This window comes from Elephantulus edwardii, unplaced genomic scaffold (genome assembly GCF_000299155.1).
Source record: "Elephantulus edwardii isolate Elephantulus edwardi_28Jun2011 unplaced genomic scaffold, EleEdw1.0 scaffold00004, whole genome shotgun sequence".
In the NCBI taxonomy this organism is placed as follows: Eukaryota; Metazoa; Chordata; class Mammalia; order Macroscelidea; family Macroscelididae; genus Elephantulus; species Elephantulus edwardii.
This window is the reverse complement of record NW_006399754.1, coordinates 15,953,915-15,971,450: the sequence shown is the minus strand read 5'-3', so window position 1 is coordinate 15,971,450 and position 17,536 is coordinate 15,953,915. Positions and strand designations below refer to the sequence as shown.

The following is a 17,536-nucleotide window of genomic DNA, read 5'->3' as shown; positions in this document are numbered from 1 at the left end:
ACAACAACAACAACATATTTTTATTTCCACATGGTAGATTAGTAATGGTTCTGTAATGATGTATTATAAATAGTCATTATTTTTACCTTTTAATGGAGTGCCACATTCCTTTCTTTTTTTCGTCTTTATCGGCAAGGACATCCTCCTTAATTTTGTCGGGCTTTTTCTGAACCTGGCAGCACAGGAAAGAAAACCCGCAGAGTTTAACAGTCTCACTGAGCACTATGGTGCATAGACCCTCTGTGGTCTGATGAGGCCGCCCTGTGTGGAGCCCAGCAATAACCCAGTACAACGGCACAGGTACAGTTTGCTATTAAAGTAATTCAAACTCATTTTATTCATTCTAGTAGCCATCTCCAGATTTCTAAATGAGGTGCTTTCACTCACATTTACTGATTTACCTCCTATAAGTATGTCAGAGTTCACAGAGTTTATCCAAACCAAAATCACTACACATATCGCCACTGATATTGTCAGTTTTGATGCATTAAGTTAATTTAGTAAGAAATGTAACTTTTAATGGTGACAATAGATGAGGTGTTTGGGTTTTTAAAAAATTATTTATTTATTTAGTGTGTGTGTGTGTGTGTGTGTGTACACCATCAAATCGGATCTGACTGGTACAGGAGGAGTTTGCCCCTCCTTCTCCAGCAGAGCATCTGGTGGATTCGAGCCACGCACTTCTGGGATAATGAATGAGGTTTGAGCTCTTAATATATCATTCCTCCCTTCTATGCCTAGAACTTGGGGTAGAAATTACTATCTGCAGTTTATCTACTGAGTGATTTTGCAACTTAAAGCAGTATTTAAATTTCTATTTTTATTTCAACAACTTCAATAATTTTTTTTACAACCATTTATATCATTACCCCTATCTCTCCCCTCCTCTTCACTTATACTAACTATATTATTTAGAAATGTATTATTTAGACTTAGTTTACTAAACATTGTATCTTCTACACTTTGTTAGAATGTTGATGTAAAAACATGAAAAAGAGTAAACAGTACTCGTTGTTGTTATGTACCCTGAGACGGAACTGACCCATACTAACCCACCAGCAGGTTTTCAGAGGCAGTTAACCTCACGGGAGGAGACTGCACACCTTTCTCCCGTACAGCAGCTGATGGATTCAAACAGCACACCTTTGGGACTCCAGCACTGTTTTCTTACCACTAGGCCACCAGAGCTCACTAAACAGTATTTACATTATTATATATTAAAAAAAAAAAGTAAATTCTATTCATGGACAGGTAGAGGGGTACCCCTGTAATTATATACTTACGCTGACATAACCACTGTGGCACTCACAGGACACATTTGCTTAAATAAATTCTCCTTTCTTAGATCCATTCATACAGAAGTGCTTTTCTTGGGAACTGCCTTCATTTTCCTTATCTGTATGTTATTATTGTTGTGACATACTGCCCACCTGACTGTGACTCATAGTGACCCTATGAACAACAGATCTGAACCTTGCCATAGCCTGCCCCGTCCTCATGAGCTGACAGGATTCAGTCCATTGTTTGTCACTCTGTCAATTCATCTTTTGAGGGTCCTCCTCTAAGCCTCCACCTTCCCCTGCAGGATGTCTCTTCCCAAGGATTAGCTCTTCCTGACACTGTGTCCAGAGTATACAAGACGCTTTACCATCTTAGCCTCTGCAGAGCACCCTGGCTGCACTTCCTCCAAGACAGACTTACTTGGTCAGTCGACCAGAGTTCAGGTCTCTGCTCACAGGGTCACTATGAGCTGTACTCACCCTGACAGCATAGAACATCTCTCTCTCTCTTAAGTTTTTGAAACAATATTTTTCCTGTATGGAAGTTCTGTCTTGGAATTCCTTTTTCCTGAGCTCGGCAACTGACTTCTTTCTAGCCTCTCCTCTCCTTTGGTTTTTCAGATCAGCTCCAAACACAGTAAATATCTATTTTTCTTAGATTTCCTATTCTTCGTGCGGGCAAACCCTGTAAGGAAGGGTTGCAAAAGTACTTTTCAGCTATAGCTAATAACTTTATATTCTTTTATTTTCCTTGTTGTGTACTGCAGAGTCAGATCCGACTGGTACAGGAGGAGATTGCCCCTCCTTCTCCAGGAGAGCCATCCGGTGGATTCGAACCTTAAGCCTTCAGGATTAAGGGGAGCTCTGGTCGCCTAGTGGCAAGAAACTGCATTGCAATCCCAGAGGAACACAGTTCGAATCCACCAGACGCTCTGCCGGAGAAGGAGGCGCAATATCCTCCTGTACCAGTCAGATCAGATTTGACGGTACACGTACACAAAATTAAAAAAAAAAAAAAAGCCTTCAGGATTGCAGTGCAGCTTCTTTCCACTAGGCCACCAGAGCTCCCTAATAACTTCATTTTCAAGAGAGTTCTTTCCAAAGATATTTTAGGCTAAGGGCAGAAGGTTCTAGTAAAGCCGCTTTGAATGTGCTCGTGAACTCGGTCTGTGTGACCAAGTGGTAAGCTCAGTCCAAGCGGCACGACCAGGATGGTGGTGAGGAATGTGTGAAGGCAGAGGCAGCTAATGTCCATGGAGGTGCGCTCTCTCTCACCCCCAGTCACTGACTTTCCGTAGAGCCGGAACGAGCTGAGTCCAGAGTAGCTGAGCATTCCGAGTTCACAAAGTGGAAGAAGTTAGTGCCAATAACTAAGAAGTCAGTGAGACTTTCTTCTCTACCTGGCTTCTTCAGGTATGAGCTCCACTGTTTGATGTAATGTGTGCAAAGCTGAGCTTTACTAATCTCTAGGGCTTTGATAGCCCTTTTGACTCTGTAAGTCAGAATCAACTTACAGCTGACCCTCTAGGTTTTCAGAGGCTGAAACCACATGACAGGAAAGTGCCCGTCTTTCCCCCACAGAGCCAACAGTGGATTCTAACTGCTTGTCTCTGGGTTGGCAGCACAATTCCTTACCACTAGAGCTCCCTTCTCAATTGCAAAGTTTACACATTCTCTTCTCTTCCCTTCTATGGAGTTCTGAAGATCTTCTCCTTTCCTTTGGTTTTCTGCTGTTCCACCACCAAGAGTCTAGGTGTGGATTTTCTTTCTCTTGCTTGTAATTCACTGAACTTAACTGAATATTCAATTGCTTTCTTTCATCAACAAGTTTTTACATGGTACAAAAGGTTAAGTGACCAAAAAGATGACAGTCTGAATGTATGCAGAAGCAACTCCGAAGAAATTCCTGGTAATCTACTTTCTCACAATAAACCACTGAAACCCTATGGAGCTGTCTCATGTCAGGTCTCTGGTTCTCTAAGGCAGGTGCCCCTGTACCTTGAGACCACTACCCCTCTGATCCAGGGCTAGAAGCCTCTGCCCAAGTCCAAGGACTGGCGGGGTTGGGGTGGAGGTGCAGGGGTGGATACGGGAGCTCTGGTCACTTAGTGATATGAAGCTGTACTGCAACCCTGAAGACACACAGTTCAAATCTACCAGCTGCTCCACAGAAGGATGGACAATCTCCTCCTGAACTGCCTCCGAAAACCCACTGGGTCAGCTATTGGTTGCTTCCGACTGGATGGAACAAAACAAGAGCTTCATAGGGTGCTTTGGTGGTCTAGTGTTAAGAAATTATGCTAGCAATCCAAAGGTATGTGGTTCTAATCTACCAGCTGCTCCGTGGAGAAAGGTGGGTAATTTCTGTCCCTGAGAGTACCTGCCTTTGAAAACACCACAAGCTTCAGTTATGGGTAGGATGTGCCTCCAAGCTATACAACATCAACAATGCAGAGCTTTCTAACATGGGCCTAAAGCTTCAAGGCTAAGACTGAGTTGTCACTGCGGAGGCTGTCCTGATTGAGGGCATTCTGCTGCCCAATCAACACCATAATTGTGAGAAAGCAACAACACAAAAACCCAAAAATTCAACACAAAACCTGCCATAAAATACACGTATGAAACATGATTATATGAATGATTATAGGAAAATCAATACAATTTTTTTTCAAAAATGCCCAAGGGGGAAAAAATAGCCCAACCCCTATGGGACACAGTTCTGCTCTGAAACATTCGGGGTTGCTAAGGGTTGAAACAAACTCGATGATAATTTTATTTTGGGAGGGTGATCTTTCAACTCTGGCAGCCATTGCTACTTCTCGAACTCCACTGAAATGTATTTATTCAACAAAACACTCACATAGGGCTTTCAAAGCTGATCTATCTTATAACTACCATACATGGTAAGGTATAAACTCCACTTTACAGGTGAGGAAAATGTAACAGCAAGAGGCAAGTGATTTGCTTAAGATCACAGAGCTAGAAAGTGATAATCTGTTTCTGTTAGGTTTTCCCAAGCTTTTGTATTTTTTTTTTTAATCTTAATTTGACTTGTATTTTCTTCTTCTTTGGTCCCTGTTTCATTTAGAATACTTTTTTTCTGTCCAGTCCTCTAATTCACGAATTTTCCCTCAGGCATTTTAAACCCATCTTCTAAATTCTTCATTTTGACCACTGCACAGTCTCAGGAGCAGCTCTGGGGATGCTGTCAACAGAGGTGCTGGGCTGGTATTCAAGAGGTCAGAGGTCAAGACCAGCAGGTGCTCAATGAGAAAATGCATCGTAAGATTTACAGCTTTGGGAATCCCAGGGGGCAGTTCCACTGTGTCCCCCTAAAAGACTCTGAGAGGTACCTATACATATGTCTCTTTACAGAAAGAGTTTCTTGTTTTTGGCAATTCATTTCAAACTTGTCTTTCATTAGTTCTTTAAATGTAGTAAGCACAGTTTTAAGACGGTGTCAGTGATTCTAATGCAGGAAGTCTTTGCGGATCTATTTTGTGTTTGTTGTTTCTGGTCCTTTTAAATGCATATTTGATTGTCTCTGACTATATGTTAGCCACGGAACTTGAAACATTTGATGATCTGTGGTTAGGACTTAGTAACCTTCTTCCAAAAATTTATGATCACTTCTGACAGATGTCTGTGCACCAAACCAATCTGAAACCATCTAGTGTCGGCGTACAGCCTGAAGATCTGTGAGCTGCTGAGGCCATGACAAATTCAAACTGAAAAACCAAACTATCTGAGAGAATTTACCACAGGGTCAGTTTATTAAACAGAAACGTTCCTAACTTATCATCCACTCGCTGTGGGTCCTGGATTTTTATTCTTCTTCCTATCATGCTGGGAAGAGAATCAAAAGAACTTGCAGGTGCCAGATCGAGTTGCTTCGCTACCTTTTTATTTTTTCTCTTTCATTTTAGGATCTTATTTCCATCTGCTTACCACTTTTTTTATTTCTCTATGGTCAGCTCTTCATTGCTTTTCAGAATCTGAAAAAACTTTTTGAAAATTTTTACTATTTTTAAGAAGAGTTGATCCAAAAGAATTAAACCTCCACACACACTGTTCTCTTAACAAGATTCCTCCTTTTACGCATGGCTAAGTTTTCAAGTTGTACTCTTGAGGTTCAGTTTCTAGGAATTAATCTGTAATAACGTTTCACCGAAGGTACAAGAGCTACAGCAGGTAATCATAACATTAAAACTTTTTTTCTTGCTATCTTTCAATTCTAGCCCTTCCCCTCAACTGATAAAACCAATCCCTTCCTTTTTACTGCCAGAGTTCTAATATATTTTAGGTACTAAAATAAATTATAAATAAAAATTAATCTAATAATTAAATCCGTATATAAAGAAAGGAATTCTCAGTATTCACAGAGATCCCATAAAGAGCTTAGGCCTCACACACCTTTATTTCCAGTATCTTGCTTTTGAAGCTGTTTAACAGAACAACAGCATTGCTGACATTTCTTCCAGAATCTGTTCCTTCATGCCTAAAATTATAAAAATGCATAATTATTTCAACGTATGAGGTACAATTATGGTAATATAAATAACACAAAACATTCTGTTTGAAAAAACACAAGTAATTGCTTTTTAATTTATATATATCATACCTGCTTTTCTATAGCTAATTATATTATAGTATACTACATTTTTCAAAATTACCAAGTAGTTTTGAACTTAACTAAAATTACAATAACATAAAAGAACTCATTAAATCTATTACTGCATATTTACTCATAAAGTTAAATTACTGTTTATTCTTGTTACTGCGTAGTAACTTCATCATAAGTTATTTTTTTCACATCTATACTATATTCAATAACTAAAACGTTGAGTTATTTGCTGTACTTGAAAAATAAGTTGTTTATATATCAAAATAAAAGGAATTTTACACTGCCCCAATTTCCAAAACCCAGTAGCCACTTTTAAATACTAAAATCTAAAGTGTACTGTCAAATGAACAAGGTTAAAAACGTGTCTGCTACGTGGCACTTAAACGGCACAGACAAATCAAATGTAACCAATTCCCTCAGGAATTCATTTTGGATGCTTTTTTCACTTTATATTGAAAACTTAGTAACAATCATATAAAGTAGCTTTGTATTTTATCGAAAGAGAAAACCCATCAGACCTTGTCAGTAGCTACGTTGGGTACTGTAAGATAACACGGTCAACCTTCTCTAAAATGATGACCTATATCCCCCAGATAAGGGAGCTAACAAAGAGCAGAGTGCTGTCTGACAGGCACCACTAGAAGGAAGGAAGGATTCCAAATATTGCGGAATTGTCTTCCAAACTTCCAAGAGTTTTGCTCCCAGTGTTGCTCAGGTGAGGCAGCAACCTCAGCCATCTCAGTAACACCCCTCTGGACTGAGACGAGGTTCGTGTCAGCGAGCAGACACTGGCGTTCCCAACGCTGGAGAAGCTGAAGCGACTCCCAGCTCACCTCCAGCGGGTTTGTGGAAGGCTGCAGGTTTCACAGGAGACCCCCCACCTTTCTTCCAAGGAGCTGCCGGCGGATCTGTGAGCTGCCAGAGCTCTCTCGTTTTTGCTGTGTACTGTCGAGGCGGAACTGATCCACTGATGACCCTCCAGTGGGTTCTCAGAGGCTGTAACCTGCACAGGAAGGGAAAGACTACCTCCACCCATCTGACCCCCAGCCTCTGAAAACTCACTGGGGCGTCAGTGATGATTTGGTTCTGACTTGATGGCAATGAGTGATAACAGAGCTGTTGCTGTTGTGGATTTGAACCATGCACCCCTTGTGCTAGAAGCACAGTTCCTTACCACTTAGCCCCCAGGGCCCCCTGAAACTACAGCTGGATCTGTAGAGTCTAAAACCAAACCATCTCCACCAGGAGGCAGAAAGAGTAGTAATGACCTGCTCTTAATTTCAGGCACTATTATAACGACTTTATAGATAGCTTAGCTTATCCCATATAATAATCCTTTTAGGCAGGTACAACTACCTTAAATTAAAATTGAACCTAAGTGATCTGGCCCTTCATTTTTATCAATAATGTAAGCAGCAAAATGAATGTTACGAAACAAGGAATCAGAGAGCTCTAGTGGCCTAGTGGCAAGAAACTATACTGCAATCTCGAAGGCACATGGTTTGAATCCACCAGCTGCTCTGTGGGAGACGGATGGGCAATCTCCTTGGAGCAATTAGCTGCCTCTGAAAGCTCACCAGAGCATCAGTTTCGGGTCAGTTCCGACTCAACAACAACAGTAAGGAATCATGAGAGAAAGATGGGCCACCACCTTCTGTGTGATATATACAGCCTCGGAAAGCCTGTCTGAAAGTCAGCTATGAGTTTGTTTTGACTTAATGGTAATGAGACAGAAGAAGTAAGGAATCAATATAACAAATAACTCCCTCTCCCTCTGTACAAAACACAGGTAACAAGTCTCAGGAGTATCAAACAAAAAATTCGTAGAAACACTAATCTGACAATCTTCACAGAAATTGTAACAATTTATGTAGACACTGCTGTTTTTAGGTGCTGCCGAGCTGGGTACGACTCACAGCGACCTTCTGAACCGCAGATCTGACCCTGTCCCATGCTGGGCCATCCTGTCTCTGACACACTCAAGGTCATCTTTGTAGTCACTGTGTCATTCCACCTGGTAGAGGGTCTTTATTTCCTTCACCGTTCCTCTACCTTTCCAAGCATGACGTTTTTCTCTAAGGAACAGCCTCTCCTAGTGACGTATGTCGAGTCTGTGGGACGAAGCTTTATCATCTTTTTTTCCAAGGATCATTCTGGATGCACATCTCCAAGACTTAACTGTTTGTTCTTTTTGCCGTCCATGGGATCTTCAGCCTTCTTCTCCAACACCACAGCTCAAAGGCATCAATTCTTCTGTTATTCACTGTTCAGCTCTCAGAGCATAGTGTCTGCGATGACCAGGGCCTGCACCTGGCACACCTCAGTCCTCAAACTGACATTATCCCATCTCAGCTTTCCCAGTGTAGTGTCTCCTGACTGCTGGTATCAAATGTACGGACTGGGAATCCAAGTACGATGAAGTCTCTGACAGCTTCAATAGTTCTGTGTTTTCTTGATATTGAGATGCAATCCATAAAGAAGGTGTAGTGTCTGATCTTCTGCAGCAAGTATTTCAGGTCCTTTGCACTTTCAGTAAACAAGGTTGTGCCTTCTGTATAATGCAGGTTATTGATGAGTTTTCCTCCAATCCTGATGCCACAATTCTTCTTCATAAAGTCCAGCTTCTAGAATAATATGCTCAGCATACACATTAAACGTATGGAAAAAGGATGTACCCATAACTCACACCTTTGCTAATTTTAAAACCACGTAATATTCCCTTGCTCTGTTTGCACAACAGCCTCTTGGTCTAGGTATAGGTTTCACACACGTACAATTAAGTGTTCTGGGATTCTCATTCTTCCCAATTTGGCCATAATTTGTTAAGATCCGCACAAATACCTTTGCATAATCAATAAAACACAAATACACAATCTTCTGTGTTTATTGACGATTTATTTATTCTTAAACACATATATAAATAATTATAAAGCATCCCATATTATCTACCATTTTTTAATGAGAACATCTACAGGGCATTGGTAGATTTATAAAGTAGATCTATGAAGCTTTTTCTCTTCTTAATGATTTTTATCATTAAATAATTTTTTAAATGATTTTATGAAAAACTGTTTTCAAGAAAAATATTCTACAGTGAATGTGGGCAGACGATCTGCAGTTAAAGATTACGAATGACTGACACAGCACCCAAGTGACAAGTACGCCAGAAAAAAGAAAAACCATGTGAACTAAAAAATGCAGGAAAATGCTATTTTCCCTCAGCTCCCCAGCATGCTTCGTTCGGGTCTGTATTTCCTAAATCCAAGAGTAGTATCAGTTAGAATAAGTGTATTTTTTGAACCCGTATTTACTTCTGTGTTTCATTCTGCCTCTACCAGCTCACCCTCTTTCTCGAGACAAATGATTATTTACCTTTGTCTTACTGAGTGGTTTACAACTTCAAAGGCATTATGCAGAAAGTACTCTTCCTGGCTTGCTGCTCTCATCTAACGGGACGGGATTATCTTGAGACCACACCGTGCGCATCAAAGATTCACTCTATTTTAACACTGACCAGCATTCCACAGTATAAACAGATCATCATCTGCTTATCTTTTCTTTTGTTTACATTTTACGTACAAGTTTTTCTTTGGGCATGTAATTCCTTCTTTTTCATATAAATAACCACGAGTGACGAAGCTGAGTTTTATGTACAAAGAGAGATGCTTAAATTCTTCATAAACTGACATCTAGAGGTTGTGCTTCTGGACTTTCCCATCAGCAGCCAAGATGGCTCTTACTGCTTTACAGTCTAACACTTGCTAGTGTCAGTCTTTTTTATTTTAGCCATTCTGTTACATATGCAAAAAACTCGAATGGCTTAGTGATAAGGAGTTAAATAAGTTACACACACACACACACACACACACACACACACACACACACACACGATGTCAATTCATGGGGAAAATTTTAGAAAATAAAAGACAGAATTATGAACAAAATTTCTACTTTAGATGCATTTATACGTAGTTGGGTAACAAAAACAATGATGGGGTAGATGTTAGCATTTTATAAATACTGTGTATTTTACAGTGATGGTGTCTTTATTAATTTTAGCTGTTTTACTTATATTGTTTCTATTACATTAAAAATCTATTTAAAAGTGGTTTGTATAACTCACCCAACTATTTGATAAATGTCTTCAGATTTTCCTTGGCGTAATTTCAGTATCCAAGCACCTGGGTTTGCTTTTAATTGAAAGTATCCCTATTATGGTGAGAAAAATGTATCATATATTTAAATGATTAAAAATGTATTCAGTCTTTCAAGACTATACATGAATTATTCCAGAAAGTGTGGACTAATTGTCGGATGAATGAATTGTACAACTGAATTTTTAAGGAAGGAGATGTTCACAATTACTTATTAAAGTACCTTCTAAAAGTACCATTTCCCCCCTTATTTTGGGTTCATGACAAGATTTCATTTCTTCTCATGCTCTGTAGCAACTGAGTCAGAAAGATTATTCCATCTCACTATTACAGAGTGTGAAACATTCCGGGAGCTTGTGGCTTTCTTTTTGCCACAAGTGGGTGTTGGCAGAGCAGATGTGCCAGATGAACTAGGTGTCTCGGGCCCAGAGTTCGCCAGCATGGGGGCGTGCCCTTGGGCCTGGTTTTTTTCAATATTTTTGTTCCAACATTCTTCTAGGTCGTATAGCCCTGGTGTATCCACTCGCCATACAGAGGTAACTTGCAGTCGCTGTGAAGCTGTACACTGTGACACTGATGTGTCAAATGCGATAATGGTTACCCACGGTGGACAGTGTTTGGTGGAGCTCCCTGATTAACACGTTGCTGTGAATGATGGTAATACATCGAAGAAGAAAAAAATGTGTTTCTAAGCACGGTCGTCAATTTAAAAGTGTGCGGCGGCAACGTTGTTAAAACAAGTTTGGAAGCAGGAGTGGCATCCACTTCCGTAACAGCTTGCCTCCAGAAACCCTATGAACCTGGAGCAAGGATGAAAGTCACACAAGTGTTGAGGACTTTCGTTCACAGGGTCGCTATGAGTCACCTACAAGACGGCACTTAACAACAACAACCATTATCAACAGTTGCAGGATTTACCAAAATATCTACTTAAGTGTTACAAATGACGCAGCTCCAATACTTACAAGGTTGGCCATCACTATTGTGTCAACCAGCACAGGTCTGGTTTTCGTGCCGAGTGTGAACTGCAGCCCTCGAGGAGGCTGTTCAGTCGCTACGTCAAAGCAGTGGCCTTCGAGTAACAGATACTCCAGCTCATATTCGGCTGTGACCATCCTCTCAATCTGCAGAGGAAGATGGGTTGTTGTTTTGGTATCAGTAATACATATTTCACAATAAAAGTGCTACTACTTAGAATTCGCAAACACACTTCAGTAGACAATCTTTCTTTAAAAGGTACGTGAACTTTCAGTTGAATCAATTTCTTGACGATCAAATTTCATCACCATTTTTTTTTCTTTCCAGGACATTAGCGCTGACCCCAACTAACCTCATGCTTTATGAGCAAACACTGGGTATACTGGCAAGATGTGAGGATGGGTGGACGCTCTGGAGGGACAGCTATGCGCCAACTGCAACCCACAAGCAAGGAGTGTGAAACGAAATGAGTTTTATGAAAAATGTAGTCACAAAAGAAAACAAATGAAACAGGTTTTCAGACAGACTGGGAATTTGATAAGATTAGCAACACTGATAACCATTCCTATCTAAATTTATTTCACCACATGAGCTTTTTCTCAGACGCTTGTTTAGTGTATATACTACATTGTACAGTGATTTTTTCCCCCCCTTTAACTGGAATAATCTCAGAAATAATTACAATACTGTGGTATAGTGTTTAATTTTGTGTACAGGTTTTAGAATGTTACTGGCTTTGAGTCCAAAAAGATAGGGAAAGGCAGATGTTCTGTAACTGATACACCAGAAAACAAAGAGAATACACACAGCTGATACTTCTGGAACGCAGCGTGTCAAAGGAAATGAGAAAGAATTAGTTCAAACACCAAGTGAAGCAAGAAACAGAAAGCACTGAATAAGACGACGAAGTGATGCAATCGTATCAAACTTCGGCAAGCCGCTTTCTACTCGGGATAGGTATGCAGGACAGCCAGAGTTCACCAAGAGGATGGAGGAACAGGACAGACGGTAACTGTATCCACCCAGTCCAGCCACCCCGAACCACCTGCAGCTCCACCTACTGGAAGGAGTCAAGATCAGCGACTGCTCCACCTGATCAAGGACAGACTGCAGCCCACAGTCCGTTCCACTCTACATGGACAGTGCAATCAGACGTACACCTCCACCTCCCGTCACTTACCAGAGGGCAGGAGGTGAGACCAAGAACTGCCGAACAAACAAATCCCTCATACCAAGACCAAACTGATGATGAAAGTTGTAAATTAGAGCCACACCTAAATAGTAAACTGAAATGCAGAATATTTAAACTAAAACTTTGGAGACAGGTTAAACATTGGAATTAGAACTGAATCAGTGGAACACAGAATTAACAAGATGCAGTACGCATTTATCAATATTCATTTATTCAGGTAGTTGGTTTATTCGGTCAGTTTATTTTATATGAATTTGAAAGTTCTCCTTGTCCCTGAATATCTGTGTAACAGGAATCAATTTTACAAAAAAGGATGGATGGGGAGTGTGAGAGAAAAGGGAGGGGACGGCGAGGAATTGGTTAAGACATAACTAATGACATTGTTCTAGTTAACTATTATTATAAAACAAAATGGGTATGAGTGATTGAATGAAAGCCAGTTTTAACAAGGAAGTACTTTGTGTCCAGAATTATGAAGAAGACTAGTGTCTACATCTGTGATAAACATGAATAAGAAGGTAGGGTGCGAAGTCTCTGGAGGAAAAAAAATACTGAAACAGGAAGGAGCACCAAAGAGCACTTCATTCTTCAAGAAGTTCATTCTTGTGATTATTTTAAATTCTTAAGGCTGGGAACCATATTCTTAAGGCGACAGCAAAGTCAACTTGTATAAAGACAACGTTCTACACTATAGAGGTAATCTGGTAAAACGACTTTTTTTAAAGGCCTTTTCTTTTTAGCAAAAATATGAAAGCTTGGAGGGGGAAGGAAATGCAGCAATAAAAAAGGAAAACTTCTTTTATGATAAAAAAAGAATATGAAACCTACAGACTCTATCTCCCTTCTACACTTAACTGTTCTAATCAGTAACTGTTGATACGAGACATGAATTTGATCAAAAACAGGACTTTGGAAGCATTTAAGTTTTGCTAAACAGAAGCATTTATTCTTTGCCTGGATGATCAACCTTTTTAAAAAACAGTGTAAGACACTAAACTTTTAGAAGCAAATCTTCAGGCCTATCTTTTAATTTACCTATGAGTGAACTCAAACTTCCAAGCTTTTAGCTAGTAGTTGGGCACTTAACTGAACCATCCAGGAAACCATGACTACATTGCTAAACACTATTATGTTCACTATTTTATGTACAAAAGACTATAGGTAGTTTCATGTAGAAAATAACTATAGACAAAATTACAAAAAACAAAGTATGTTTCATTAGAAAGATTAATATTTGAGTTTCTTAGCAAGTATCTTTAAATCTTGTTCTTTCAGTATTTTTATTATTAATAAATGCACTTGTATTGTTAGTAGATAAATGTGTCGTTCCAGTGACCGGCTCCAATGACAACGTGAGCAAGATCATGGTATGTATCTCTATTAACGATCTGGACAAACGGTTGGGGAGTTTGGTGTGTTCTGAAAGTATCTGAAGGCTCCATCTAAACATCGAGAATCTGGGAATAGATATAAGGAAGATATCCAGTCACATGAAATTAAAAACACTTAGGAAGGGTACACAAAGGAGTTGACCGGGCATTGTAAATCCATTTTCGTTTATATTATAAAACAAAGTGTCCATGAATTAGTAATAAAGTTTTTTTTTAAAAAATTTCTTTTGATAATTTGAGGAAAAGCCAGCCATGTAAGACTTCTGTAACAGAAATGCAGAGATTTGTTGAATTTGATTTAAATGACTCAGTTATGCAGAGGGGACCAACACCTCTACTATATATGTTGTCTCAATTTTTGTAAATGTTTACAGTAAAAAATTTTCACATCTTCTAAAATGAGAAAATAAACTGAGCCCAAGAGAAGTATACAGTTATCCAACTTTCTTTATCCAAATTATAGCATCCATCAGCATCTATGTCAAGATTAATAAAATAGGAATTCTTTGGTAATTACATTGGTTATTCATGTCTCAGTTATGAAAGTGACAGAATTTATTTAATAGCATTTTCTAAGAGAATTCTATTTCCTTTTATGCTTTGATAAACACAACCACATCCCATCCTCAATCTTAACTCGTGTCTTTCTTCCTCTAATGGGAAATCAACCCCAGTTACTTGGATATCGTTCAGAAATACACTGGTGATAAACTAGAACTATTTCTATTCTGTGGGCGCAGCTTTCCCAGCAAGTGTATTGAAGATCACGTGGATCTTGGGTAAAAGAGGATGTTTCACTTTAAGCCTTTTTTACCTCCTTTTGTCACTTTTAACTGTGCCGCCTGGGTTTCTTCCTAAAGCATCACTGGTTCTTGATCATATATGCTCCTTGCTGAAATGGTGCAGCACCCACCACGTCCTTCTGGTGCAAGCACTCTGTGTCTGCCTTCCATCTCTGTTGATGAGTCTGTTTTGATTCAGTATTTCGCCCATACATACATCAGTATTACAACTCGAGACCTGAATTTGTGCTGCTCTTTCAGCTCGAGAAAATCTAAATGCATTCTTTCCTCTTGATTCGCTCAAAGTCTCGGCACATTAGATTATAATTCTTCATCTTCTTGAGCTGCCCTCTGAAATCTGTTCAGCTTTCTTCCATCATTTTCTCCTTTCACATTAGCTTCTCTGTGCTTAAGATCTATTTGATCTCTTTCTTGTCTTTTTTTTTTTAAAGTAAAATTTTTCTTTTATACTGGTTTACTTACGATGCTTATATACATTGTTTTTCACTCCAGAAATGATCCATGCATTCTTCAGAAATGATGTCCTTGATGTCATCCCACAACTTGTCCAGTTTTGGTCGTTAGTGTTCAGTGTATAAAATGTATTCTTGAGAAGGGTTACACTTCAACATCAACAAAACAAAAATCCTCACAACTGGACCAATAGGGTAACATCATGATAAATGGAGAAAGACTGAAGTTGTCCAGAATTTCACTTTACTTGGATCCACAATCAATACCCATGATAGCAGAAGTCAAGAAATCAAAAGAAGTACTGCATTGGGAAAATGTGCTGTTAAAAGTTCTTTAGAGTGTTAAAGATCAAGGCTATCACTGGGAAAAAAAGAGATGTGCCTGGCTCAAGTCATAATCTTTTTAATTTTTTCATATGCATGTGAAAATCGTACAATGAAGAAGGAAGACTGAAGTAAACTGATGCTTTGGAATTATGCTGCTGGTGAAGGGTACTGACAACTCCACAGACTGTAAACAGAACACACAAATCCGTGCTGGAGTGCAGCCAGGATCATCCTGAGAGGCAAGATTCTTTGATTCCCATGCTTTGGGCATGTTGTCAGGAGAGATTAGTCTTGGAGGAAGACTTCGTTCGGAAAAAGAAAGGATTAGTGAAGGAAAGGAAGACTTTTAATGACGTGGATTGACACAATGACTGGAACAATGCTTAACCACAGTGGAGACTGAAGATGGCACAGGACTGGGCAAAAAAGATACTGACCTGTGTTTGATTGACTATGCAAATGCATTAGACTGTTTGGATCCCAACACATTATGGAAAACTTTGAGAAGAATTAAGTGTCTCAGAACATATAATTGTACTCATGGTAAACCTACACATAGACAAAGAAGCAGTTGTCCAAACAGAACAAGAGGCACTGCATGGTTTAAAGTCTAGAAAGGCATGCATCAGCATTGTATCCTTTCTCCGTAACAATTCAATATGTATGCTGAGCAAATCATTCAAGAAGCTGGACTCTATGAAGAGAATGTGGTGTCAAGATTGAAGGAGGACACCTAAACAACCTATATTGTGTAGATGACACAACCTTGCTTATAGAAACAAAAGACTCAAAGCAGTTACTAACGAATATCAAAGACTCCAGCCTTCAATATGGACTATATCTCAACATCAAGAAAACAAAAATCCTCACCAATGGACAAATAGGCAACATCATGATAAAAGGAGAAAAGATTGAACTTGTCAACAATGTCATTTCACCTGGATTCACAAACAACACTTAATGTAGTGCCAGTCAAGTAGTTGAAGGACATGCTGCCTTGGGAAAATCTGCTGTTAGGGACCTCGTTCGTCCAGGTCCTAAAGAGCAATGATGTCAATTTAAAGACTAAACTGAGTCTGAGTCAAGCTACAGTTACTTTCAATTGCTTCTTACGCATCTGAAACGTAAGACTATGAATAAGTAAGAATGAAGACCCTCGATTACTGTGAACTGCAGTGCTGGAGAAGAGGACTGAATAGTTCCTGGACAGCTAGAAGAGCAAACAAGTCTGTCTCAGAGAAAGTGCAGTCCTGCTCTTTAGAAGCAAGGATGGTGAAAGTCTGTCTCACATAATTTGGGCATGTTGTCAGGCGGCGCCAGTACCTGAAAGACAACGTCATGCTGGGAAAGGTAGAGAACAACACCGTCAACGAGAAGGACCCACACAATGACTGTAACAAATGGCTGAGTGTGTGGGAGGTGGCAAGGGCAGTGCAGGAAACGGTAAGGTTAAAACCAGTTGCTCAGAGGCTCTCTGTTGAGTTGCACCTAATAACAGCAACAATATAATTTTTACTCCTGAGTGCTAAAGGAAAAGCTTGTCCAAAAGGAGAATACTTAGACAAGTGGCCACACAAGAGAAGCTTAAGAAAAAACATTTTGAACAATCATAACGAAATTATTTCAGGTAGGACGTTTAAGCCTGCACTGGGGTGGAGCTCCCTGATTAAAACAAGCGTGGAAGGAGGAGTGGCATCCACTTCCATAATAGCTTGCCTCTGGAAACCCTATAAACCTGGAGAGAGGATGAATGACACCCAGGCGTTGAGGACTCTCCTTTATAGGGTCCCTATGAGTTGCCTGTGACTCGACAGCACTTAAGAACAACAATGAGGTAATGGCTACATTTTAAAAATAAGTCCTAAGAGGTTGCAGCACAATCAGCAAAGAGGGAAGAAAATGAGAGGTATTTTTCGACTTTGTTTCAAGGTGACAGGGTGGTGTTGTTGTTAGGTGCCATCGAGTCGTGGATGACTCATAGTGACCCTATGAATGAAAGGCCTGAGCACTGTTCGTACAGTTTCCAGAGGCAACCCATTTCGGAAGTGGATGCCACTCCTGCTTCCAGGCTTGTTTTAATCGGGAAGCTCCACCAAACACTGTCCACCATGGGTGACCATTGTCGCATTTGACACATCAGGGTCACAGTGTTCAGCATCACAGCAACCACGAGTTACCTCTGTACAGCAATGCACAGACCAGTGCTACACCACCTCGAAGAATGTCTGACGAAAAAAAAAATTCTGAATCCCTTTTCCCATTCTTAGTTCAGTATTTATAAAGAGTTGTATATTCTAAAAAGTTTTCTCCTTTTTCTTTTTACACAAGAACTTAT

The 17,536-nt window shown here is 39.8% G+C and overlaps 1 protein-coding gene across 1 annotated transcript in view; it reads right to left on the bottom strand.

The window, feature by feature from the left end:
* UGGT2 (UDP-glucose glycoprotein glucosyltransferase 2) overlaps window positions 1–17,536 on the bottom strand; it is a gene marked incomplete at its 5' end in the record, with an annotated part of 150,340 nt that overhangs the window by 29,661 nt on the left and 103,143 nt on the right. The window contains 4 exons of the mRNA XM_006879624.1: window positions 87–172; window positions 5,694–5,778; window positions 10,028–10,113; window positions 11,024–11,182. Coding sequence (XP_006879686.1) covers window positions 87–172; window positions 5,694–5,778; window positions 10,028–10,113; window positions 11,024–11,182 — 416 coding nt within the window. The remainder of the gene's footprint in view (window positions 1–86; window positions 173–5,693; window positions 5,779–10,027; window positions 10,114–11,023; window positions 11,183–17,536) is intronic.